Below are 27,870 nucleotides of genomic sequence, written 5' to 3'. Positions count from 1 at the left end.
AAGTCTGGCTGAAAACTCGGAAAAATCGTTTTGAGAAGTTTTTCATTTATGTTATTTTTTTGTTTTTCTTTTTCTTCAATCTTCGTTTTGGTTTGTTCGTCTGAAGGTAACGATGGTAGAATCTCTCACGCCAGAAGGACGTAATGGCCGAAAATTGTGTCAGCCAATCAGAATTCATGAAGTTCCAAAAATATATACAATAAAATTAGTCAGATTTGGGCAGTTTGAATGGCGTTCATTATTTGAGTGAGAACTCTCCGCGCGCATTCCGTCCCTTTGTCGTGAGAAAAGCCCCTGTAGCTACGGATGGAGCGGCTACCCTGGATAATGGAGTTGCAGGGCAGAACAGACTAATGGAGAGATTGAAGAAGGCCCTTCCTAGTTTGTGGCCGCCCCTCGATATGGTGAACAAGACTGTGTTTGTGTACATTGACCTGTTGAACATACAAGAGGTCGACGAAAAGGGAAGTATTGGCCATATATTGTTCTACTTGATCCTTTTCCTATTATGAGCTTGGCTCTTTTCCACCCCCCCCCCCCCCCGACCTTTCAATTTCAGTTTTGAAAAACCATTTTAACGTTGTCATAATGCAATCAAACTTGGCATCGTACAAACTAATAAATAAGAACATATTTTGTTTTTCATACCTTACAAGGTAACATCACGCGTTTGGCCATAATCACACGTAAAACAAGTATAAAAATAGAAAATTTGAAAGGTGCGAGTGGGGAGTGGAAACGAACTATGTAACTTTCAGACAAGAGTCCAAGTAGTAGGTAGGTCTAAGAACTACTCGAGTGTTCTCGAGATTTTGCATACACCCGGGTTGACCAAAACTTTTTAACATTCAATTTCCATATATGAAAAAACTTCTTGTCATACAATTCCATACGTACAGAAAATTGTATGAAATCTCTATAATAATCATTTTTCCATATATGGAAATTGTATGATAGGCATTTTTCCATAAACCAAAAAAAATGATTTTTTGTTTCAAAATTCAATTCCTGAAAAATTTTGGGTTGTGTTTGTAACCGAACACAAGGAACAAAGACCTTGGTTTACTCAAAGCACCGAAAGTTGGACAGTTTTCCATTTCCAATGCATTGAAACCGACCTGAATTGTCTTTGAGCAGTCTTTTACAAATCATATAACGAAAGTAACAAACCTTTAAAATTTGGCAAAAATTTTTCAACGATGATAATTTGAAAATTTGAAATTTTTAATTTATCAGACCTTGATGAAGGCAAACATAAACATACCATACAAAAGAAATGGGAGTTTTCAGCGTTTTTGAAAAAATATATTAAAGAAAATGTTTGTAAGGAAAAAAAGGGAAAAATATTAAGGGAAATATTTTATTGGAAAATGTTTGTTTTCGTACAAAATTCAATTTGCGGTTGAAAAAAAAAACGAAAAGTTGTTTGGGGCAATTTCAAAATTACTTCGAAAAAATTCTTGTGTCGCCATCAAGAAAACGCTATTGATATAATTTCCATATATGGGAATTGTATGATAGCCTTTTTTTTCAAAAAACAAAAACAATGGTTTTTTTTATCACCAGACTGTTTTTATTAGAATCAAACAGCAGCAAAAATTAGCTTATAACTTTTTTTAAATCATTTTTCGAAGTTGTATGAAAAGTGTATGACAAGCATTTTTCCACACATTTGATGCATAGAATTAAATGATAAGCATTTTAGGTGTATAGAGGTCAACCCGGGTATCTTGCAAGATTCTTGCAATTTTCTCGCAAGATCTGCATTGACAGGACACTCAGGTAGTCACGCCATCTGTCTCTTTCATCTTTTGTCTTCTGAAATCCTGAAACTGAAGTTTTGAAAACTAACTTACTAGCACAGTAACCGGTCATCCTTGCAGGGGCGGATCTGACATTTCTTGATGAGGCGGATTTTTAAGAAAAGTTTCAAAAATTTTGTCAACCTTTGGGACGACCAAATCGATTTTCTGATCGACCTCTCACCCGCCCCCCCCCCCCCCCCTAAATACGCTACTGAATCCCTGATTGAACATAGAGAGAAGGAGTTTAATTTAGAATGGACTGTGGGAGGGAAAATTCTTCATCTTCTTCTATTACTACTCCCCAAGTGCAAAGTGGAATGCAAGTGAGTTCGATGATGGGGGGACCCTGGACACGCTGCTGTTGCCAGCCAACACTTTCTGGGTGCCTGACACAGGTCAGATACTTCAAATCAGAAGCGTCCCGAAGGAGCGGTGGGGGCGGGGCGACGATGAAGCCTAAGTAGATTAATTTTAAAGGGCTGCTTAGCGCGCGCCGAAAAAAGACGTAATTTAGTTTTTTAAAAAACTTTTCAAAAACTGCTCAAAACAGCATTTTTCGAAAAACTCGATTGCGGCACAAAAAGTTTTGGTCACGCCCAATGTTGAATTAAAAACCTGCGTCCAATCTAATGACGTCATGTGCGGTGAAGCTGATCACGAGCCGATCTACAATGGTTCCAATCGAAGCGAGGGAACAGTACAGATGTAGCGAAACTATGAACAATTAGGAAAAAATCAAGAAAAAGTAAGTATGAAACAAGATAACGTTCAGATGAAAAAATTACAAAAAATGAAAGAAATACTGAAGCAGAGTTGGGATAAAGACGAGAAATTATCTTAAACAACACAAAAATGAAAAACATGAAAATACCAAAATCAAAACCAAATGACTTTGGCGATTTCCATATACGGAACTGAAATCTGATATGGTGGAAGGAATGCACATCAAGCCTTTTTTGTGATTATGTACGATATTACAAATCAAGAGTTAAACGGCTATGGGTCGAAATCGAACTCACTCAACGACAGAAATTGAAAAGTATTGTGTACTAGACAAAAACTTATCCCCAGATCCTTTTATTCAGACTTACCGCCAATGGACAAGAAGCAAAAAAATTGCATAATACATTAAAAGAATGAAACGTTCAGAAGTGAATTGAATGAAGCAGATTTTCTGTGTCGCATTAATAAAAGATTCAAATTTAGATTAAGCAACAACAAAAACCATCGATAACATTGCGAGGAGTGGATCCAACAACATGGATCCATTGATTTTAGAACAGTTTTAAGACCAATTATCTACGAGGGAAAGGACGAACATACGAGCTGTACAGCTCATCACTGCAATGAAACGGTTCACATTTTCGGACGCCCCTTCCCCCTGAGGGATTCGACCCCCTGCCGACCCCTGCCGACCCCCTGCCGACGCTTTGTACTATTTTCAGATATCCATTTTTGGTGACGGACCCTAAAATTTTTCTTAAAGCGCCTTTGGCGGCAATATATACTAACTTTGAGGGGGGAGCGCGCGCCAAAAAGCGCAATTTTTTGGTAAAAAAATTGCTACTTACAGTATGCGGATTCCGCTCACACTTACAGTTTGCGGGTTCCGCTCACAGTTGCGGATTCCGCAACAGCTCAATTCAACTATACACATGTCTTGTTATTTGTGCGTGGCTTCCACAAACTGTTCTGGTTCCGCAAATACGGTTGCGGATTCCGCAAATTCGCCTATTTTTGGAGCGATTTTGAACGGTACAGTGTTTTAGGTATTTGTTTGTGGAATCCAAAACAGCAAAGAAGGTCAAAGAAAAGTAGCAATGTTGCGGATTCCGCGACAAATCTGATTTGGGCCTGTTGCGGAATCCCCTTACAATGCACAGAATTCACAGTTTGTCCTCGTAAGGTTATGCCAGAAGAATGAAAAGTAACTAAAAAATAGTTAATATATATGTGGTGAAATGAGTTGAAGCGCAACTGAAAGAGACAGAGTAAGGATACATTCAATAGATTTGGCCTGATCACGAAAAGATAAAAAAGAGAAGGACTTGCGTTAAGAACAGTCTTGAATGGTTTTACCAGACCAAGACCGGCACCTAACTAAATGACAAAGAACGATGCGATAAAATGGAGCGGTGCATTCAGGCAACTGTTGTTAGAAACGCCTCGCTCATATCAGAGTACGAGCAGAGAACAAGTTAAATTTCGGGAACAATCATCAGAACTGGGAACAATCATCAAATTTCGAATGTTAAAAAAGAAGCACTGGAATTCAACTGGACTACCGAGACGCAGGGAGAAAAGTGGTAGCTTAAAAACTTGGAGTTTACACTACAAAACGTCGTCACTCGGAGAAGGAGAACTAAGGAAAAAGACCAGGAAGGAAGACAAAATACGGTCACACTTAAAAATGAATATGAAACTAAGGAAGACTTGAAAAGAGGGCCGGACGCAGAAAGTGAGAGTATAAGCAACAATTCAAGGAAGACAATGTTGATGGAGAGAAAACCAAAGCAACATATGGGCAATTCATTGAGAGTATACCGTCGAGAACGAGGTGACAACTTTGAGCTAGGGAGCGACACGGGCGACAGCGATATACAAGGACCATCTTTGATATTACACGAGAAAAAAGTTTGCAGCCCAAGTGGAAACAGCTAGACAAAAACAACCGAATACAAATGGCGATTGGAATTTAACGTAATCACTTGTCGCAAACCCAACGTTTAAAAATGATTCTATACTACAATAAAAAAAATAAACAACCAAAACGTATGAACAAAGAAATTACACTGTTGGGAGACTCAAATATCTTCATCGTTGAACAATCTGATCAATCAGTCACAAGTGTCTTACGTACAAGATGCGTGATCTTACGTACAAGAAAGGGCCCGCATCCAGTTTCAAGCGTTAATAATCAATTATAGTATGATTTTAGTACCAGTCTTACAAAAAGTCAGAAAAAAATTGATTTTAATCAATTAATAGTCTATTGTAATCTCTCTTCAGTTATAATCAAATATAATCAGTTATAATACATGATTATCGATTATAATCGATTATTTTTATCCGAACTTCAATATTATTGTTTTGCACAAAAACCCATTATAATCGATTATAATTGTGTACAATCCTTTTTGTTTGCTGATTTTGTTTTCGACCTTCCACATGAACTGCTTATATGTTATGCCTTTCGTAGACGTTGGTTTATTTAAAAAATGGAAAAATTGTTTTGACAATTTTCAAATCAGTTCAAAAATATAACGTTTTTTTTTTCTTCATTTTTTAATTATAATTGTATTAATACCAATTATGATCACCAAAATATCGTATAAACATCTAAATTTGGCGCTTATAATTAATTATACTTTTGATAAAAGTACAGTAATAATTGTAATATAGTTGATTAATTTCTTATTTTACTGAATGCAGGGGAAACTTGGAACATAGTTGCAGACGGCAAAATGTCATTGCGATATGTTTCAAGAGATTATAACCTCTTATAATCGTTTATAATTGGTAGTATTTCATACAAAAACACTTTATATATTTTATTGTGCCAAAATTTAGTCACATCAAAAACTAACTTTGTTTATATTCTATGGGTTGTTATTTTTCAGTCATCAACAGAATCTCTAATAGGGATATGTCTTGTCACACTTTGGTCCATCTGAAAACTAGTTTTACTACGAAACAAAAGTTTTAGAGAAATCTTTTCAAATTAGTTGAAAAGTTCACGCAGTAGGTGAAAAAAATAAATCAGGAACAAATCAGGAAACTAAAGCAATGTAGTGATTTTTTGGTGGTTAAAAAACTTACAATGGGCATCATGAAACAACTCTAATGAAGAAAAAAGAAAAATGCAAAAACGCTATAAATTTGACGTGATTGGAAAAGTTTTAAAACCAATGTCTACAAAAAGCATGAAAAAAAGCAATTAATAGGCTAGATCGAGGACAAAATGGGAAAAATAAAAGAAATTATAATCGACTATAATGGATTTTTTGCGCAAAACATATAAATGAGAAATTGCAATTAAGTTAATCGATTATAATTGATTTTTTTTGTATCGAAAAATAGATGAATTGAAAAAAAGTTTTGTTTGATTAAAATGCATTATAATATAAAATATTTTGATTTCAAAGGATTGAATATAATCAATTTCTAATTGATAAAGTCGATTTTTTCTCGATTTTAGTAATACTGGCACTAAAATCATAATATAAGCGATTATTAACGCTTAAAACTGGATGCGGATAGTTATTTTTTCAAACATCAAAAAATCAACGAGAACATTTTGAACCTGTTTCTGCATCTTGATAACAGATAAAAATCAATTTTGGAACTTTTTTTCTTCAAAGTTTATGGATGTTAAAATTTTTAGATAGTCTTTATAATGTAATGTATTATGTAAAGTTAGTGGTTTTTTATTTCACTCATATAACAACATTGAGCCTTTTGCCCTCTGAATTTCTATTACTGTACTTTTAGACTGGTTATAAGAAATATATATTTTTAAATAAACATGCGAAAAAATTTGAAAATTTTCTTAGAAAATTTACTATTTTACAAATTTTTTGTGAGAAAAAACACTATCTTACTATTTTTTCATTGAAAAAACTCTATCTTGCAACTTTCTAGGTCTTTTTTTTGTATGAATTTTAAGATTCTTGAAATGAAATTTAAGATTCTTGCGACTTTTGGTCAACCCGGGAATATGTTGGTGATAACTGTTCGAAGATTTTTGCGGTTCGTTACTTCACGTGGAAAATAGTGCTGTAATCTTCAGCTGTCGCAATTAAAAACTATGACAGTTTTTATTTTGGACATTAATTTTTCATTTCTTTTCAATTCTTGGAGAAAATTAATTAAAATTTCCTCAAACGTTTTTAATTTTTTTTAAAATAATTTGAACGATAACAACATCATTGAACAATAATTTATGATTCTATACGGGAACATATTTATTATTATACCCATAGTTAGGTTATTGATAATCCTTGCTTTTTATATTACAGTATCGCGTGTGTATTTTTCTTTTAACAAACGTCCCAGGGCGGATCATTTTTTCGAGGAGAGTTTGATATCTTTCTTTAGAGCCATCAAATTGGTTTTAAAAACATCTTCAAAAGCAAAAAATATCTGCCTCGCAAGCATATTTTTGGTAAAAAATGGATAAAAAAGCCGTTTTTCTGCTTTTTTTCTGCAAAGTTTTGACCAAAAAATAGCGCATTTTTCAGAGCGCGCTCCCCCTTAAATAGTATTGTCATACCGCTACTGCAGTAGCAGTATTTGTCTATGTATGTACAACCAACCTATGGTGCTTACTCATTACTTTTATGGTATGCTCAAGGTCATAGTGAGTGATGACATTGAGAATAAGTGAGAGATCAGAGTTCGTAACACTGATCTAGCTCTCAGTAACAAAATAAAACAAGAGAAAAAGAAAACCTAAATTCAATATTCCAAATACAGTATTGAATTACAACTTGTTTTCAACCAATATCGCAACGCATATCACATGGCGCAGCCAGCAGGATTCGCAGCTCAAGATAACAGAACGGATATGGGAATTCCGGTGTTTTGGGCGTCAGCGAATCTAGACCCTCCGTGGCAATTCAAAATCTGGTTCGAACAATTTCTCATGGCGGTTACGGTCAAAGAAAATGTGAACCCAGAGATTATTTTGGAAGAAACAAAAGACATATTAGAGGAACCACCACCACGCCCAGAAACACCCAGAGACGGAGAGAATGAAGATGCGAGGAACGCTAGGATTCTTAGAGATAAGCTAGCTATAGATAGAGTAGTATTGGAGAACGATGAGAGGAAGACAAGAGGCCCACGAGTCGGACACAATGTCTTCTACAACGAAGTGCAAAAGAAATTGGTGTCCAGATTATTTTTGTCTTTGGGTACAGAGGGAAAGAAGAGATTCCTACAAAAGAACCCGCATGCTGAAATATCGAGAATGACGTTCCGGGAAATTACAGATTTGGCAGAAGTCTCGTTTCAAAAGGTAAAATATGTAACATACGAAAGATACAAGCTATTTACGAGAATGGAAGAACATGGAGAATCTCTGGAATCATTTCACGCAGCGTTAACTGCACAAGCAGCCCGATCAGAACTGGGAGCATTGGAAAATGAAATAGTCCGAGACCTGTTCATTTCAAAAATGAAAAAACATGACATTGCAGGACACGCTGACATTCGAGACTCTAGACCCGAAAGAGGTTCAAAAAAAGGGCTATAAAATTTGAACATAGCAAGTTAACCACAATGGCGTTTCAAAAGACTAATGCTGCGGCTACAGGGGGATCAAGTAGCAATTACACCTCGGGTGTGAGAATAAAACAAGAACCTGTAATGGCAGTTCCAAATTTGTCGGGGACCACCAAGACTCCAAACAGAAGGGAATCGACTAAAAGACAAAACAATAACAAGAATCAAAACACGAAAACAAAACCAAGTAATAGACGTGGAAGGACGTTTGACCAGGGACACCTGAAAAATTGTCCAGCGATGGGGAAAACTTGTAAACACTGGTAAAAAAATCATTTCGCTAAAATGTGCAGATCCCAACAAGTAAGTGAAGTTGGGGAAGACTCGGAAGGATTGGTAGAGGAATGCGATCAGATAAGTGAAAGTGTTGGGTCATGTAGTGAATTTGAAGTTATGTCGGTACAAACCTATCAACCGGAAAACGAGAGAGTTTCAAAATATGTGAAAGATCGAATCAATGAAATGAGGAACAAATCAAACGGAAAAATGTTACGAGTTCAGAAAATAGATTCGATTCGCGATCCAACATGGAAGCGTGTAAAATCATTAAAGGCCATGGTACGAATAGATAACCAAATAATTCAATTAACAGTGGACACAGGAAGTCCAGTTTCATTTCTCAACTGGGTGACAACGAAGGAAATTATGGAAAAATCAAACAAAGTAAGATTCATTCCGTCAGATAAACTGAACTTACAAACCAAATTCGTGGACTACAACAAACAACCGATCAGTATACTTGGAGCCCTAAAGACCAATCTGAGGTCAGCGGGCTGGGAGATAAAGGGCGCCACCTTTCTGGTATCAGAACGAAAGACCAGATGTATCATGGGACTAGACTTGCAAGGACAAGTGGGAATAGTTACTACACAAAAACCAGCGCCCAAGGAACTCACCAGGTTTGACGTGTTCATGTGCGAGCAGTCAGAAGGTTGGAAAGAAAAATTTTTCACTCAATTTAAAAACTTATTTGAAAGACAAGGTATTTCGAAAAATCAAATTGTCAGCTCAAAATTTAAATATCCATTATGTCCGATTCAAGAAAAGGGGAGAAGAATCCCAATTCACATACAAGATAAAGTCGAAAAAGAAGTCGAGAAGTTGTTGACAGAAGGTCATATAACAAAACTTGATAAATGTACAAGTGATTGCTTTATCGCTCCGATTGTGATAACAGTAAAGAAAGACGATTCAATAAAATTGGCAATGGACGCGAAACCAATCAATAGACAATTGTTCAAAAATAAATACCAAATGCCGAATGTAGATGAACTCATTGATGGGGTAAGCCAGATTGTGACTGAAAACAAAAAAGTTACGCTATATTTTTCGGTGTTAGATTTGAAATATGCGTACAGTCAATTAAAATTGGCTGCTGATACAGCTAGACAATGCAACTTCAACATTGTTGGTGGAAAAGCAACCGGAACCTTGACAGATTTTTGACAGGGTTCTACGGTTTAGCAGATATGCCAGCTGAATTTCAAAAGGCCATGGATAGAACAATCAACCACGCTAAAAACACGTTCTGTTTTCTGGATGACATACTTATTGTGTCAAAGGGAAGTGAAATTGAACATGGAAACTTGGTAGAAGCAGTATTGAAAAAATTGGACGCGGAAAATTTGGCATTGAAACTATCAAAATGCGAATTTTTCAAACAAGAAGTGAATTGGTTGGGTCATCATCTCTCAGAAGCAGGGGTTAGACCAAAAATCACTAAAACGGAAGCGGTAGTAAATTTAAACCCGCCGAAATCGCTTAAACAGCTAAGGTCATTCCTGGGAAGTATAAATCATTTAGCTAAATTTCTACCTAACGCAGCAAGTCTGACTGAAAAATTAAGACCACTTCTAAAAGAAGAGAATCAAAAGAAAAAGTTAAAAAACATGAAGCTCCCGGTAAAAAAATTTGAGTGGGGGGATGAACACACGGTAGTATTTAATGCTATAAAAGAAGCTGTGGCAAGTATAACAAAAGTACATTATTACGATGAGACCCGAGAAACACGAGTTAAATGCGATGCTAGCCATGATGGGCTAGGGGCTACTTTAGAACAACAAAATGATGAAGGCCTGTGGGTCCCAATTTCATTCGCATCCCGATACCTAAATGCCCAAGAAAAAAAATATTCAACAAATGAATTGGAGTTATTGGCAGTTGTGTGGGCAGTAGATAGATATAAACACTACCTCTTGGGAAAACCATTTACCATTGCAACTGATCATAAAGCACTAACAACAGCATTGGATAGTAACAAATCGAACAAGACCTACCAATCACGTCTAACCCGATGTGTTGACCGGTAACTGCCATATCAGTTCAAAATAGTTCACATTCCGGCGAGGGACATGGGCATAGTTGATTATTTATTGCGTGATCCTTTCAATGATCCCTGGCTTGAATCCGAATTAGACGAAAAGTTTGTAGTAGCGACAATAAACTCCTTTTATGAAGCGTTCGACTGCTGGAACAGTAGGCTTAAAGAAACTGGGTCGCTCAACCGGAACGAAAACGTTCTAGAATGTTCTAGAAGGAATGCAAAGAAACAGTCATCAAGTAATGGTTGCTATAGCAACCAAAACGGTCAAAAACGAACAAAGCTCGACCGGAACGAAAGAAAACAGTTTTCACGACTGCAAAAACAGCTAAACACAAAAGTTCAACATAAACAGATCACTTTTTTGTCAAATCAACCCAACAAACAGTCAGTCTTAAATAATTCCAAAATCGTAAAACAACCAGTGCCAGAAATTAGAAAAAAAAAACAGACTCAAGGATCGAGATGTCAGGAAACAGATCATACGACTTTTGGTCGGCCTCACCACAAGAATGGCGAAATGAGGAACGCCAAGAGATTCTAATGGACCCAAAGTGGAACCGCTCACTATCCAACACAAACGAACTTTCGGAAGAGGAGGAGATCACAGAGACAGTCCAGCGTACAAGGAAAATAATTAGAGGTGGCCGGAAAAACAGAGATAGCTCAGACAGTGAAACACGACATGCATCACGAGTAAAATGGCAGCTTGAACCGAATCAACAAAGAGAAGCAGATCAAAGACTACTCTCATTCTGGCAACTAATAGGCGGAGAAGACAATATACGGGAAAATAGAGATCTTGTGGCACACACCCAAGAAGTCAGGGACAGCTCGGAACATGAATCGAGTTCAGCATTGACTAAACCAATCGCATCGGCGCAACGGAAACTCAGTGAGGTGCAGGTAATAGAGATGGACATGACGACTACAGAAGAGGCGGAGAGTGAAGAGGAAGTGTGCTCAATAGAACCGCCGAAGGAAAAAATAAACTGCAAAAGCAGCAACAAGTAGAGACCCTGGACAATTCAGCAAAACTGTTCGACAAAAGTCTACTAGCAGAATTGACCACCGAAGACACGTGGATGGAGCTCTAAAGGATCTGTTGGAGGCGAACGCCCGATGGAACAACGAGAGAAGAGATGCGGCTAAAAACGATATCAGAAAATTAGTGGACGAGACAGGACTACTCAATCCCGATCTTCGAAAGGAGATGATTTACTCCTGGGAGAAAGGATTTGGGGAGGACAATGTGGAAAATCAATGTAAATCACCACCTAAAACAATACTCAGAAAGGACCCACTAAGAAAAAGCGGACAAGCATTAACCAGACAACTAAAAGGGAAAATCGCTTCTGAAACAGACTCAACAATCAAGACGTCTACTGGCTCGATTTATAGGAAATCGGATATTGGACAATCGAAAACGGTGCTGACACAAGATAATCAGCGAAGCACGAGTAAAAGTCCATCGGTGGAACCTACAAAAAAGTTTAAGAGGATCAGTTCCCCAGAATTACTCGAGGAGCTGGGATCAGATGAAGAACTACAAGAAGAAATGGAGATCGCAGATACGATGAATCCCATAGAGCGTTTTCAAAAGAGCCAAACAATAGTGACTTCAAAAGACACAGAAGCAGGGGGAGGTCTGAACTTGGCAGTCAAAAGAGCAAAACCCAATTTGGCGGGCCCAAAATCAACTATAGAGGAAAACGACACCAAGAAGTCGGAAAAGAACGGGAAAGAAAAGAAAAATCGAAACAAGCAGCAACAGGGGAAAAGCCAAACTGCGACGGCAGTCAACCCGGAACAGGAGCAATCGACATCAAGGCCGGAAAAGGTAGACACCAAAAATCAGTCAAGTTCTACACCGAAACCAAAACAGCGGTCAAAATTGAAATATATTGACTCCCACACTCCCCTAGAGGACATAGTGGACACATTCCACAATCGCAATTTAGCACCGTCCGAGTGGGAGAAGTATGCAGACAAATTGCTAAAAAGAGGAGTACAGCGAGTTGCAGACGAAATCCGAGGAAATCCCCAACAAATTTCGGAAAAAGATACAACTTTCGAACCACCACAAGGATTTTCGGACGAGTCGAGTACTGAAGAGTCGCGTATCAGACGAAGCTCCAGGCAAACGAAAAACAAGGAACCTAAACGCTTTGGAGACCCGATAAAGCATTCAATTAAAGAGATATCAGAAAATCTCACAGGGGGAGGACTTCTGAAGGAAGCACTTAAGGAATACAGAAATCAACTGAGAGACTTCAAGGATCGAAGCGATAGACCAATGGAATCAAAAGTAAGACGACTCGAAAGACACCTCTTCATGCGAAATTTTGGGTATGCTACACTAGACGAAGGGGTTGAATGGAACCCGAGTTGGGAAATAGAGTTGGAAGAAAACTGAGAATTCCATAAACTAAACCGTCAATTAACCAGGAGACTTTCTTATGAACTGAGTATATTGAACTCTTTTTAAATAAATTATCCTACTTATGTTGTATAATTTATTTCTTCCACCGAAGGGGGTGTGTCATACCGCTACTGCAGTAGCAGTATTTGTCTATGTATGTACAACCAACCTATGGTGCTTACTCATTACTTTTATGGTATGCTCAAGGTCATAGTGAGTGATGACATTGAGAATAAGTGAGAGATCAGAGTTCGTAACACTGATCTAGCTCTCAGTAACAAAATAAAACAAAAGAAAAAGAAAACCTAAATTCAATATTCCAAATACAGTATTGAATTACAACTTGTTTTCAACCGATATCGCAACGCATATCACAAGTATATAGGCGGTTTTCATGAAAACTTATAATTTCGGCCGGCTGAATATGGATGTCGTAAATTATTACCAAAAGGGTGGAACCCTTTGAGTGGTGAGTGGATCGAATCCAACTGAGTTCCTGATACATCCAGTGTTATATTTTTAATTATCCGATAAATGTCTTTTTTAAAAGTTGTATGGGAGACGTCACTGGTAAAGTACCAGTCAATGACCAGACAAGCAGTATTCGACATTGGAATGGTGCTGGCGTACAGTTCATTGGTGACATACCAGCTGACCTGTCAGTTTGATGTGACCCGTTTCCCTTTCGACCGCCAGGAGTGTTTCATGACTCTTTCGCCATATGCATCCAAAAACACAAACTTCATTCTAGGTAAGTTTTAAAAAAAGGATGCAGTCGATTGTTGTGCAATTAGTCGACCACGGTAATTTTTTAAACTATACATGTTAATTCAGGTGGACTAATTAAATAAAAAACGGAAGAAACAAACAATTTTGGAAGAAACAAAAGACATATTAGAGGAACCACCACCACACACAGAAACACCCAGAGACGGAGAGAATGAAGATGCGAGGAACGCTAGGATTCTTAGAGATAAGCTAGCTATAGATAGAGTAGTATTGGAGAACGATGAGAGGAAGACAAGAGGCCCACGAGTCGGACTCAATGTCTTCTACAACGAAGTGCAAAAGAAATTGGTGTCCAGATTATTTTTGTCTTTGGGTACAGAGGGAAAGAAGAGATTCCTACAAAAGAACCCGCATGCTGAAATATCGAGAATGACGTTCCGGGAAATTACAGATTTGGCAGAAGTCTCGTTTCAAAAGGTAAAATGTGTAACATACGAAAGATACAAGCTATTTACGAGAATGGAAGAACATGGAGAATCTCTGGAATCATTTCACGCAGCGTTAACTGCACAAGCAGCCCGATCAGAACTGGGAGCATTGGAAAATGAAATAGTCCGAGACCTGTTCATTTCAAAAATGAAAAAACATGACATTGCAGGACACGCTGACATTCGAGACTCTAGACCCGGAAGAGGTTCTGAAAAGGGCTATAAAATTTGAACATAGCAAGTTAACCACAATGGCGTTTCAAAAGACTAATGCTGCGGCTATAGCGGGATCAAGTAGCAATTACACCTCGGGTGTGAGAATAAAACAAGAACCTGTAATGGCAGTTCGAAATTTGTCGGGGACAACCAAGACTCCAAACAGAAGGGAATCGACTAAAAGACAAAACAATAACAAGAATCAAAACACGAAAACAAAACCATGTAATAGACGTGGAAGGACGTTTGACCAGGGACACCTGAAAAATTGTCCAGCGATGGGGAAAACTTGTAAACACTGTGGTAAAAAAATCATTTCGCTAAAATGTGCAGATCCCAACAAGTAAGTGAAGTTGCGGAAGACTCGGAAGGATCGGTAGAGGAATGCGATCAGATAAGTGAAAGTGTTGGGTCATGTAGTGAATTTGAAGTTATGTCGGTACAAACCTATCAACCGGAAAACGAGAGAGTTTCAAAATATGTGAAAGATCGAATCAATGAAATGAGGAACAAATCAAACGGAAAAATGTTACGAGTTCAGAAAATAGATTCGATTCGCGATCCAACATGGAAGCGTGTAAAATCATTAAAGGCCATGGTACGAATAGATAACCAAATAATTCAATTAACAGTGGACACAGGAAGTCCAGTTTCATTTCTCAACTGGGTGACAACGAAGGAAATTATGGAAAAATCAAACAAAGTAAGATTCATTCCGTCAGATAAACTGAACTTACAAACCAAATTCGTGGACTACAACAAACAACCGATCAGTATACTTGGAGCCCTAAAGACCAATCTGAGGTCAGCGGGCTGGGAGATAAAGGGCGCCACCTTTCTGGTATCAGAACGAAAGACCAGATGTATCATGGGACTAGACTTGCAAGGACAAGTGGGAATAGTTACTACACAAAAACCAGCGCCCAAGGAACTCACCAGGTTTGACGTGTTCATGTGCGAGCAGTCAGAAGGTTGGAAAGAAAAATTTTTCACTCAATTTAAAAACTTATTTGAAAGACAAGGTATTTCGAAAAATCAAATTGTCAGCTCAAAATTTAAATATCCATTATGTCCGATTCAAGAAAAGGGGAGAAGAATCCCAATTCACATACAAGATAAAGTCGAAAAAGAAGTCGAGAAGTTGTTGACAGAAGGTCATATAACAAAACTTGATAAATGTACAAGTGATTGCTTTATCGCTCCGATTGTGATAACAGTAAAGAAAGACGATTCAATAAAATTGGCAATGGACGCGAAACCAATCAATAGACAATTGTTCAAAAATAAATACCAAATGCCGAATGTAGATGAACTCATTGATGGGGTAAGCCAGATTGTGACTGAAAACAAAAAAGTTACGCTATATTTTTCGGTGTTAGATTTGAAATATGCGTACAGTCAATTAAAATTGGCTGCTGATACAGCTAGACAATGCAACTTCAACATTGTTGGTGGAAAAGCAACCGGAACCTTGACAGATTTTTGACAGGGTTCTACGGTTTAGCAGATATGCCAGCTGAATTTCAAAAGGCCATGGATAGAACAATCAACCACGCTAAAAACACGTTCTGTTTTCTGGATGACATACTTATTGTGTCAAAGGGAAGTGAAATTGAACATGGAAACTTGGTAGAAGCAGTATTGAAAAAATTGGACGCGGAAAATTTGGCATTGAAACTATCAAAATGCGAATTTTTCAAACAAGAAGTGAATTGGTTGGGTCATCATCTCTCAGAAGCAGGGGTTAGACCAAAAATCACTAAAACGGAAGCGGTAGTAAATTTAAACCCGCCGAAATCGCTTAAACAGCTAAGGTCATTCCTGGGAAGTATAAATCATTTAGCTAAATTTGTACCTAACGCAGCAAGTCTGACTGAAAAATTAAGACCACTTCTAAAAGAAGAGAATCAAAAGAAAAAGTTAAAAAACATGAAACTCCCGGTAAAAAAATATGAGTGGGGGGCTACTTTAGAACAACAAAATGATGAAGGCCTGTGGGTCCCAATTTCATTCGCATCCCGATACCTAAATGCCCAAGAAAAAAAATATTCAACAAATGAATTGGAGTTATTGGCAGTTGTGTGGGCAGTAGATAGATATAAACACTACCTCTTGGGAAAACCATTTACCATTGCAACTGATCATAAAGCACTAACAACAGCATTGGATAGTAACAAATCGAACAAGACCTACCAATCACGTTTAACCCGATGGGTTGACCGGTAACTGCCATATCAGTTCAAAATAGTTCACATTCCGGCGAGGGACATGGGCATAGTTGATTATTTATCGCGTGATCCTTTCAATGATCCCTGGCGTGAATCCGAATTAGACGAAAAGTTTGTAGTAGCGACAATAAACTCCTTTCATGAAGCGTTCGACTGCTGGAACAGTAGGCTTAAAGAAACTGGGTCGCTCAACCGGAACGAAAACGTTCTAGAATGTTCTAGAAGGAATGCAAAGAAACAGTCATCAAGTAATGGTTGCTATAGCAACCAAAACGGTCAAAAACGAACAAAGCTCGACCGTAACGAAAGAAAACAGTTTTCACGACTGCAAAAACAGCTAAACACAAAAGTTCAACAAAAACAGATCACTTTTTTGTCAAATCAACCCAACAAACAGTCAGTCTTAAATAATTCCAAAATCGTAAAACAACCAGTGCCAGAAATTAGAAAAAAAAAACAGACTCAAGGATCGAGATGTCAGGAAACAGATCATACGACTGGTGGTCGGCCTCACCACAAGAATGGCGAAATGAGGAACGCGAAGAGATTCTAATGGACCCAAAGTGGAACCGCTCACTATCCAACACAAACGAACTTTCGGAAGAGGAGGAGATCACAGAGACAGTCCAGCGTACAAGGAAAATAATTAGAGGTGGCCGGAAAAACAGAGATAGCTCAGACAGTGAAACACGACATGCATCACGAGTAAAATGGCAGCTTGAACCGGATCAACAAAGAGAAGCAGATCAAAGACTACTCTCATTCTGGCAACTAATAGGCGGAGAAGACAATATACGGGAAAATAGAGATCTGGTGGCACACACCCAAGAAGTCAGGGACAGCTCGGAACATGAATCGAGTTCAGCATTGACTAAACCAATCGCATCGGCGCAACGGAAACTCAGTGAGGTGCAGGTAATAGAGATGGACATGACGACTACAGAAGAGGCGGAGAGTGAAGAGGAAGTGTGCTCAATAGAACCGCCGAAGGAAAAAATAAACTGCAAAAGCAGCAACAAGTAGAGACCCTGGACTTTTCAGCAAAACTGTTCGACAAAAGTCTACTAGCAGAATTGACCACCGAAGACACGTGGATGGACCGCCTCAGACGAGTGATAGAAAGAGGGGACAAACAAGGCTTTGAATTAATGGGACCTTATACAAACCCGTTGTGGTCACAGATGGCAGTTCAGGACGACTGCATCTTGGTGAATAACCGGCTAGCAGTCCCCGTACAACTCAGACAAGCTGTCCTAAAAAGAATACATCGAGGGCATCCAGGCCAAGAGGCTATGCTGGGAGCAGCGCAATACCTGTGGTGGCCACACATGAATAAGGACATTGTGAATCTGGCAGAGGAGTGCCGTAGCTGTACCAGATATGGTAAGAATGTAAAATATCTTATTTCGAAAAATACGTCAAAACCACTGCCACTGCTCACGCAGCCGGGACAGGAAGTACAATTAGATTATGCGGGGCCCATAGAAAACCAAAAAGGAAAAAAATCTACCTTTTAGTAGCGATAGATCGATTCTCAAAATTTCCATCAGTGAAGGTTACAAAATCTACAAGTGGGAAGTGCACAGTAAAATTTTTGAGATCATATATCGACACGCATGGAGTTCCTGAATCAATTCGTTCGGACCAATTTTCAGGTTTTAAGGCGAAAACGCTAAAAAAATTCTGTTCGGAACTCAATATCGAGCAAAAATTCTGTCCGGTGGGGGACCACAGAGGCTGTGGTTTGGTTGAACGTACAATCCAAACTATAAAAAGAAGACTGGGGGTGATGATGCTCGAAGAAAATAATAAATCAATCAAGTTATGTCTTAGTATTATAATGAGAGATTTACGGTGGAACAAGCAGAAAACCATTCAAGTATCCCCGTTTCAAGCACATTTTGGCAGACTACCAAAAACAGAATTTAAAATTGTGAGGGATAGGTTTTTAAATGATTCTGAGTATTTAGACAAACAACACTTGGAACGCTCAGCGCTGACGGCTTCTCAATTGAAACGTAGAATTGACCAGTCGAGAGAGAACCTCAAAATAGTACGCAAAGGACAACTCAGCAGAGATACAAGCCCACTGCACAAGCAGCAGCTAACATCGGACAGAGATAAAGAAAAGGCCAAAGCTCTAAAGGATCTGTTGGAGGCGAACGCCCGATGGAACAACGAGAGAAGAGATGCGGCTAAAAACGATATCAGAAAATTAGTGGACGAGACAGGACTACTCAATCCCGATCTTCGAAAGGAGATGATTTACTCTTGGGAGAAAGGATTTGTGGAGGACAAAGTGGAAAGTCAATGTAAATCACCACCTAAAACAATACTCAGAAAGGACCCACTAAGAAAAAGCGGACAAGCATTAACCAGACAACTAAAAGGGAAAATCGCTTCTGAAACAGACTCAACAATCAAGACGTCTACTGGCTCGATTTATAGGAAATCGGATATTGGACAACCGAAAACGGGGCTGACACAAGATAATCAGCGAAGCACGAGTAAAAGTCCATCGGTGGAACCTACAAAAAAGTTTAAGAGGATCAGTTCCCCAGAATTACTCGAGGAGCTGGGATCAGATGAAGAACTACAAGAAGAAATGGAGATCGCAGATACGATGAATCCCATAGAGCGTTTTCAAAAGAGCCAAACAATAGTGACTTCAAAAGACACAGAATCAGGGGGAGGTCTGAACTTGGCAGTCAAAAGAGCAAAACCCAATTTGGCGGGCCCAAAATCAACTATAGAGGAAAACGACACCAAGAAGTAGGAAAAGAACGGGAAAGAAAAGAAAAATCGAAACAAGCAGCAACAGGGGACAAGCCAAACTGCGACGGCAGTCAACCCGGAACAGGAGCAATCGACATCAAGGCCGGAAAAAGTGGACACCAAAAATCAGTCAAGTTCTACACCGAAACCAAAACAGCGGTCAAAATTGAAATATATTGACTCCCACACTCCCCTAGAGGACATAGTGGACACATTCCACAATCGCAATTTAGCACCGTCCGAGTGGGAGAAGTATGCAGACCAATTGCTAAAAAGAGGAGTACAGCGAGTTGCAGACGAAATCCGAGGAAATCCCCACCAAATTTCGGAAAAAGATACAACTTTCGAACCACCACAAGGATTTTCGGACGAGTCGAGTACTGAAGAGTCGGGTATCAGACGAAGCTCCAGGCAAACAAAAAACAAGGAACCTAAACGCTTTGGAGACCCGATAAAGCATTCAATTAAAGAGATTTCAGAAAATCTCACAGGGGGAGGACTTCTGAAGGAAGCACTTAAGGAATACAGAAATCAACTGAGAGACTTCAAGGATCGAAGCGATAGACCAATGGAATCAAAAGTAAGACGACTCGAAAGACACCTCTTCATGCGAAAATTTGGGTATGCTACACTAGACGAAGGAGTTGAATGGAACCCGAGTTGGGAAATAGAGTTGGAAGAAAACTGAGAGTTCCATAAACTAAACCGTCAATTAACCAGGAGACTTTCTTATGAACTGAGTATATTGAAATCTTTTTAAATAAATTATCCTACTTATGTTGTATAATTTATTTCTTCCACCGAGGGGGGTGTGTCATACCGCTACTGCAGTAGCAGTATTTGTCTATGTATGTACAACCAACCTATGGTGCTTACTCATTACTTTTATGGTATGCTCAAGGTCATAGTGAGTGATGACATTGAGAATAAGTGAGAGATCAGAGTTCGTAACACTGATCTAGCTCTCAGTAACAAAATAAAACAAAAGAAAGAGAAAATCTAAATGCAATATTCCAAATACAGTATTGAATTACAACTTGTTTTCAACCGATATCGCAACGCATATCACAAGTATATAGGCGGTTTTCATGAAAGATTATAATTTCGGCCGGCTGAATATGGATGTCGTAAATTATTACCAAAGGGGTGGAACCCTTTGAGTGGTGAGTGGATCGAATCCAACTGAGTTCCTGATACATCCAGTGTTATATTTTTAATTATCCGATAAATGTCTTTTATTAAAGTTGTGTGGGAGACGTCACTGGTAAAGTACCAGTCAATGACCAGACAAGCAGTATTCGACATTGGAATGGTGCTGGCGTACAGTTCATTGGTGACATACCAGCTGACCTGTCAGTTTGATGTGACCCGTTTCCCTTTCGACCGCCAGGAGTGTTTCATGACTCTTTCGCCATACGCATCCAAAAACACAAACTTCATTCTAGGTAAGTTTTAAAAAAAGGATGCAGTCGATTGTTGTGCAATTAGTCGACCACGGTAATTTTTTAAACTATACATGTTAATTCAGGTGGACTAATTAAATAAAAAACATCACGTTAATCAAATCATATTACTGAAAAAAAGTATATTTATATATTTATATATATATATATATATCTTTAAATGAAGAAATATACTTTTTTTCAGTAATCTGATTTGATTAATATGATGTATTTTTAATTTAATTAGTACACCTTGATTTTTATGCATATATATAACTATATAATGTTTGCATTATTTTGTAAATCATCATTTTGCTTTCTAAATATGTTTCCACTCAATAATCGAACAATGTTGCAATTCATTACAAGTCAGCGCGGTAAACGAACCTTGATCTTGGAAGATGAAAAAAATTTTGAAATTCGATTTAATGAAAAAAGCTGGTTAAAATCTTGGAGATGCTCAAAAAGACTTTGGCAAGCATTTATACATAATGATTTATTTGTGGAGAAAAAACTAAATCATTCACATTGTGTGTTATTTCATGAACGAGAAGTTGAAAAGTAAGTTTTCTACTTTTGTCTTATCTTTTTTGCATTTTTTCAATTTAAATTTGGTTGAAAAAAGGAGGCTATGAAAGCATGATTGTTAAACGTTTCATTACTTCTGGGGTGCAACATGTAAATTTTCAAAACGTTTTAGTGTCATGCAAAAAATAAAAGAAACAGCACAAATATATCTGTTTCTCAAAATCTAACGAGCACCGTTTCTGAGGAATGCGCAATGCGCAGCAAACAAGCCTAAATTTACTTCGGTTGCAAGAGAGATTCAACGAAAAAGAGATTTAGCAACTCCCGTGAAAATTATAATCACTCTAAAGGGGAGAATTTCTTGGCTCATGACATAGGGCCGGGGATTCCGACTGACCTTTTTGTGTTGACCGCTGAACTAAACTTGGAAAATCCTGGTTGACTTGTTATGCTGATGGCACTTTTTAAAGATGTTCCTCATTTTCTACCAAGTATATATTGTACATGATAATATAATTAACTGCTACCTCCCAATGATTTACGATTTGTTGCTACGAAAAATCTAACAGTAATAATATTAAGCTGATAACCCAACTGTATCAACAACCCCACTGTATCAGAAATCATTCAGTAAATAAGGAACGAACATAATTAAATGGAAAATTGTCTGATTCGGTTCAAATCCGGAGAAAAGCCCTATAAATGTCCTAAATATGAACAATTGCAACAGAAGAAACCAAAAACTATTGAAAACGATGAAATCAATTATCTATTTTGCAGCTGTAAGCTCTTGATTTGTAGCGTTGATATGTTAAGATTTTATACCCAAAAAAAGTGTTGAGGCTTCGAAGATTTTGTTGTTTCACAGCTTTTTTTCACAATTAGATTAAAGGAAAATCAAGATTTCTTCCGAGTTTTATACGGGTTGTCTCTTTTGCGAGTTGTCTTTTTCTTAAGATTTGGCCAGTCGTCTTGTTTTGGGAGTGGTCTTCTGTTGCGAGTGCGAGTTGTCTATATATATATGTTGTATATATATATGTTTATGTATATATATATATATATATAATTATACTTGAATTGCTTGTTAATGAAATGCCTGACGGTGTTGATTGAGTTGCCTTGGCTATGTTTGGCCAATCACTTTTAACTACAATACTTTTACTTTAAGTTGCATAAATTTTTGATTTAGAGTGCTTTGACTGCTTTAAGGGTCGTTGAGTGCTTAGTACCCGAAAGAATTTTATACGAAAATATTTTAAGCACAGATTATCAAACAATAACCGAAACGAATTTAAACTCAGGATGATCTTTGTTGCTAATATTTCAACCATTTTATGCAAACATCTGAACATGCTTTTCAAAAAAATCTAATCATTGTGTATATTCTGATTAGAAAAACAGTAAAAAAAAACTTCAGATTATTAAAAAAAAATCGTATTTTTAAACTAAATTTTTAATCTACCATTTTTGATTTTCTTATTGATGTATACTTTTTTAGTAACTTTGATTTTGCAATGATACGCGAAGTTAACTTATGTTTCGTCGACTTAGGGGCTACAAGTCCCAGCAATTTCTGCTTTGAATTGTTGCTGAGTGTCTGCTACTTCTTGTAAAATCCTTGAAACTATCTAGATATGGAAGCGATAATCATAAAAAGGAAATGATTAGTGTTTACAATTAAACTCGATTGTGGTCATGTTTCTTCTATTAAAACACGCAAATCGACACGAGAAACTATGTATAATTACATAAATTGTATTACAAGAAAAATTTCGTCGAAAGTTGTTTTGTCAATTTTTGTGCCAAATACGCAAACGGCGTTCGCAATCTGTATTGTCAAGGAGATTCTCTGTTTTAAAATTGCTTGCCCTAGGTTCCTCAGTACATATGCTTAAGCTCTAACAAAGCTTGCTCAAAAAAATTCCGTGCCTAGGCCGACAGCGCCCTGAATCTCAAAAGCTAGCGGTCGAAGAATATATCCATTATCTACTAAGTCCTTACACTTGTCATTTGTTTGCTCTTCTGCTTCATCGGCGGCCGAACCAGGGTTACAAAACCGAACTAATCTGCTACAGACTAATATATAATTTAATTTGCACCGAACATACCAAAGACAACAAAAAAAATTGTGAATAGGTTTGAATTAAAATGCCAATTTTAGCTTGTTTCTTGCAAATGAAATGCAAATCTTCCCAGAATCATCCAAAATGACTGCAAATATTCCAAGAAACATTACAAAAAATAAGGAATATAGTTTTTTCTCAAAATTTTAACTCCGAGAACACTGTGGTATAGTTTAGAAAAGTATGCGATGCGTTTTTTAGACCTAGAGTCCAGCTACTATTCTGACACTGGATCAAATAAGTACCAAATGCCTTTACAATACTTCACACCTCATGACCAATGGATTCTAGTGGAAGCCCCCGAAATCCAAAAAACCCTACTTGTTTGGCACGGAGTTCCGACCAGAGAAATTATCCAAGTGACCATCAAATTCAAACGTCGACCATTATTCTACCAGATTGTATTCGTGTACCCCTGTGTGGTTCTATACTTGCTATCCGCGGTGACTTTCTTCATACCAGCTGACTCGGGGGAGAAAGTTTCTTTTGCAGTGACCATTCTGCTAACTGAGATCGTGACCTATGGCACCCTGGTGGACATTCTGCCTGCTAGCTCGCACAACGTGCCCTATCTGATCTACTTGATAGCTTGTATCACTTTTCACCTTACTTGGACTTGTGTCACTGCAGTCATGGGTCAGTCATTAATACTTTTATGTTCACTTTTGATCTGATTCTAGCAATCTTTTAGTTGCTCTCACCAAATTGAATGTAAAGGCGGACTCTCCTTAAATTTTGCGGATTCCACAAACATATTACTTGCAGACTAGGTTTATACTAAGAAGTAATTCAACGAGGTTCTTTGGAGTCAATAAAACTTTGATAGATGGATTTGCGATTGAATTTTGATAGATTTTAAGGCCGGTTTTTGATTTTCAAGTGAAGCGTCTTATAAAGGTACAGTTTGGCCGAGGAAGGCAATTTTGACAAAATTGGTGGTATTATATTACGAGATCCGTAAAATACCTGTCCGTAATATTTTATTATACGAACAAAAACACGCGGAGACACAATATTCTACTGATTAATCTTGATTGAAATTGTGCGTTGTTATGTTTTCCTTTTAACCAATGAATTGCTTCCAGAAAAGTTTGCGGTCTCTTTAGAAGGTAAAAAAAACGATTTTTCAAGCATCTAAAATCGCTGTAACTGAAAGACAAAATTGCTGGTTGAAATGTTTTTTTTTCCAGTCTCTCCTCTTTAATTGGTATCCATGGCTACTCTGGTTGATCGCCATTCACTGAAATGGCAAGTCATACAGTTTCCATTCTATTGGATGTATGACTAGCAATTTTCCAAACCAAAATTTTTTCTCCTAATGAAAACGAAAAGACGTTATGTCAACCTCATATAACTAGTTAATGGTCAAACGGCGATCTCTCCCTCGGACACAAAAAGTTGTTATTTTAAAAAAATAGAACCTCAAAAAACCAAGTAATGGTCGAATAGCGATCTTTGATATGAAAATTATGTATAAAATAGAACATTTTAGTCGTCAACATTCACAACAATTCCTCTTATTTGGTGATGTACGAATTTCTGCAGCGTCTCATCTCGAGCAAGTTTGTTGGATACCTATTCTTGAAACCATGTCCAGTCCCATTCAAACGTTCTCGAAGATCCGATCAAAAAGAAGACCGATTTAGCGAGAAACCGAGCTCCGAAAATGCAGACTCTGATTTTCGACTTGAACCAAAAAGAAAGGTTGATTTAACGGAGAAACTGAATGTCCAGGAGAGCCCGAACCAGAAAGAGAAGACAAAAGAACTGGAATTGGAGTGCTCGGCTCAGCAATGGCGCTATTTTGCTATTTTTATTGATAGAGCCTTCTGGATATGGCACGTTCTGAACATGACGACAGTCCTACTGGTGTTTTATTTTCTAATGGATGCTTAGAAAGATGCACGAGAATTACTGGCACCATTAATAATTAGAACATCATGATAACTATGGAAAACCCTTACAGTAACCCACAAGAGTGTCTGAGCGTAGCTTTTTTAAAGAAAGACTCGGTTGTCTGTTCAATTTTCTAATACCTGGGGTAAACCCGGTGATTTTTTTTTGCATAAGGGTTGAAATGCAAAAATATGCAATTAAATATTCCGTGTTTGATGGCTATCAGTCGAGCACTAAAAACGCTCATCAAAGATTTACAGACAAAAACAATTGATCATACAATTCCAAGAATGGAGTGCATAGAAATATTGCTTTTATAAACGTTTTCCACATTTTTCATATATGAAATTGTTTGATGAGCAGTTTTTACAATGCAGAAAAAGATTCGAGGTTCAAACTCCAAAACTGAGGTTTGAGTTTTTTCTTCTTTTTCAAAGTCATAATATCTCTTCCATCCCATTTGTTTTCATATATTGAGATAAATGCACAGAAAAACATGCTAAAAACTTTATGATGCCACTGGACAATGTCACTTTATTTATGATTAGAGATTGCAAAATTGAGATCGGAAAACCAGTAATGCGATATCAATGCTTCAGTACTTAAACAGGACTGTTTAATACCAACTTCCTCACTCTGCAAGTAATCAGGAAAAAAAAGTGCAACAATGGCATAACTGAATTTGTTGAATAGTTGAATTGCATACTTTCACGATCTCTTTTCAACGAATGTTTTGCAACTGTTTGCGAAATCCGTCCCCCAAACAATTTGAATAGTCTTCACCGATTAATCCGTTTGTTTTTCTCCCCTTTGCTCAAACATGATCATCAGTTTGTCAAACACCTTTGTTATTTTAACTATCATCAGATTGTTAAGCTCCGCGCAAAAAATAATCGAACTGGTGTGCGCACTACGAAGGAAGCGATTAAAGTGTTGTCTGATCTTCCATTGCTTTTTTGTTCACTTTTGAGCTGATTCTAGCAATCTTTTAGTTGCTCTCACCAAATTGAATGTAAAAGCGGACTCTGTTTAAATTTTGCGGATTCCACAAACATATTACTTGCAGACTAGGTTTATACTAAGAAGTAATTCAACGAGGTTCTTTGGAGTCAATAAAACTTTGATAGATGAATTTGCAATTGATTTTTGATAGATTTTAAGACCGGTTTTTAATTTTCAAATGAAGCGTCTTATAAAGGTGTAGTTTGGCCGAAGAAGGCAATTTTGACAAAATCGTGGTATTATATTACGAGATCCGTAAAGTACCTGTCCGTAATATTTTATTATACGAACAAAAACACGCGGAGACACATTATTCTACTGATTAATCTTGATTGAAATTGTGCGTTGTTATGTTTTCCTTTTAACCAATGAATTGCTTCCAGAAAAGTTTGCGGTCTCTTTAGAAGGTAAAAAAAACGATTTTTCAAGCATCTAAAATCGCTGTAACTGAAAGACAAAATTGCTGGTTGAAATGTTTTTTTTTCCAGTCTCTCCTCTTTCATTGGTATCCATGGCTACTCTGGTTGATCGCCATTCACTGAAATGGCAAGTCATACAGTTTCCATTCTATTGGATGTATGACTAGCAATTTTCCAAACCAAAATTTTTTCTCCTAATGAAAACGAAAAGACGTTATGTCAACCTCATATAACTAGTTAATGGTCAAACGGCGATCTCTCCCTCGGACACAAAAAGTTGTTATTTTAAAAAAATAGAACCTCAAAAAACCAAGTAATGGTCGAATAGCGATCTTTGATATGAAAATTATGTATAAAATAGAACATTTTAGTCGTCAACATTCACAACAATTCCTCTTATTTGGTGATGTACGAATTTCTGCAGCGTCTCATCTCGAGCAAGTTTGTTGGATACCTATTCTTGAAACCATGTCCAGTCCCATTCAAACGTTCTCGAAGATCCGATCAAAAAGAAGACCGATTTAGCGAGAAACCGAGCTCCGAAAATGCAGACTCTGATTTTCGACTTGAACCAAAAAGAAAGGTTGATTTAACGGAGAAACTGAATGTCCAGGAGAGCCCGAACCAGAAAGAGAAGACAAAAGAACTGGAATTGGAGTGCTCGGCTCAGCAATGGCGCTATTTTGCTATTTTTATTGATAGAGCCTTCTGGATATGGCACGTTCTGAACATGACGACAGTCCTACTGGTGTTTTATTTTCTAATGGATGCTTAGAAAGATGCACGAGAATTACTGGCACCATTAATAATTAGAACATCATGATAACTATGGAAAACCCTTACAGTAACCCACAAGTGTGTCTGAGCGTAGCTTTTTTAAAGAAAGACTCGGTTGTCTGTTCAATTTTCTAATACCTGGGGTAAACCCGGTGATTTTTTTTTGCATAAGGGTTGAAATGCAAAAATATGCAATTAAATATTCCGTGTTTGATGGCTATCAGTCGAGCACTAAAAACGCTCATCAAAGATTTACAGACAAAAACAATTGATCATACAATTCCAAGAATGGAGTGCATGGAAATATTGCTTTTATAAACGTTTTCCACATTTTCCATTTATGAAATTGTTTGATGAGCAGTTTTTACAATGCAGAAAAAGATTCGAGGTCAAAACTCCAAAACTGAGGTTTGAG

The 27,870-nt window shown here is 37.6% G+C and overlaps 1 protein-coding gene across 1 annotated transcript; it reads left to right on the top strand.

Annotated features, from left to right (window-relative positions):
* Positions 1-112: 112 nt before the first annotated feature.
* On the top strand, positions 113-25,257 carry LOC134844745 (neuronal acetylcholine receptor subunit beta-3-like). The gene is made up of 6 exons (XM_063861559.1): positions 113-140; positions 214-452; positions 2,059-2,200; positions 20,513-20,713; positions 23,563-23,997; positions 24,854-25,257. The coding sequence occupies exons 1-6, from the start codon at positions 113-115 to the stop codon at positions 25,255-25,257; spliced, it is 1,449 nt and encodes a 482-aa protein (XP_063717629.1).
* Positions 25,258-27,870: the final 2,613 nt, after the last annotated feature.

Source organism: Symsagittifera roscoffensis, chromosome 4 (genome assembly GCF_963678635.1).
Source record: "Symsagittifera roscoffensis chromosome 4, txSymRosc1.1, whole genome shotgun sequence".
NCBI lineage: Eukaryota > Metazoa > Xenacoelomorpha > Acoela > Convolutidae > Symsagittifera > Symsagittifera roscoffensis.
Note: the sequence above shows the minus strand (reverse complement) of the source record. Positions and strands in the feature narration are given on the sequence as shown.

Excerpts from the sequence above, each read along its gene's own strand:
- LOC134844745 (XM_063861559.1), top strand. The coding sequence starts at position 113 with ATGGTAGAATCTCTCACGCCAGAAGGAC. Across the intron at positions 141-213 it reads ATCTCTCACGCCAGAAGGAC|ATTTGGGCAGTTTGAATGGC; the intron begins GTAATGGCCGAA and ends AAAATTAGTCAG. Across the intron at positions 2,201-20,512 it reads TTTCTGGGTGCCTGACACAG|TTGTGTGGGAGACGTCACTG; the intron begins GTCAGATACTTC and ends CTTTTATTAAAG.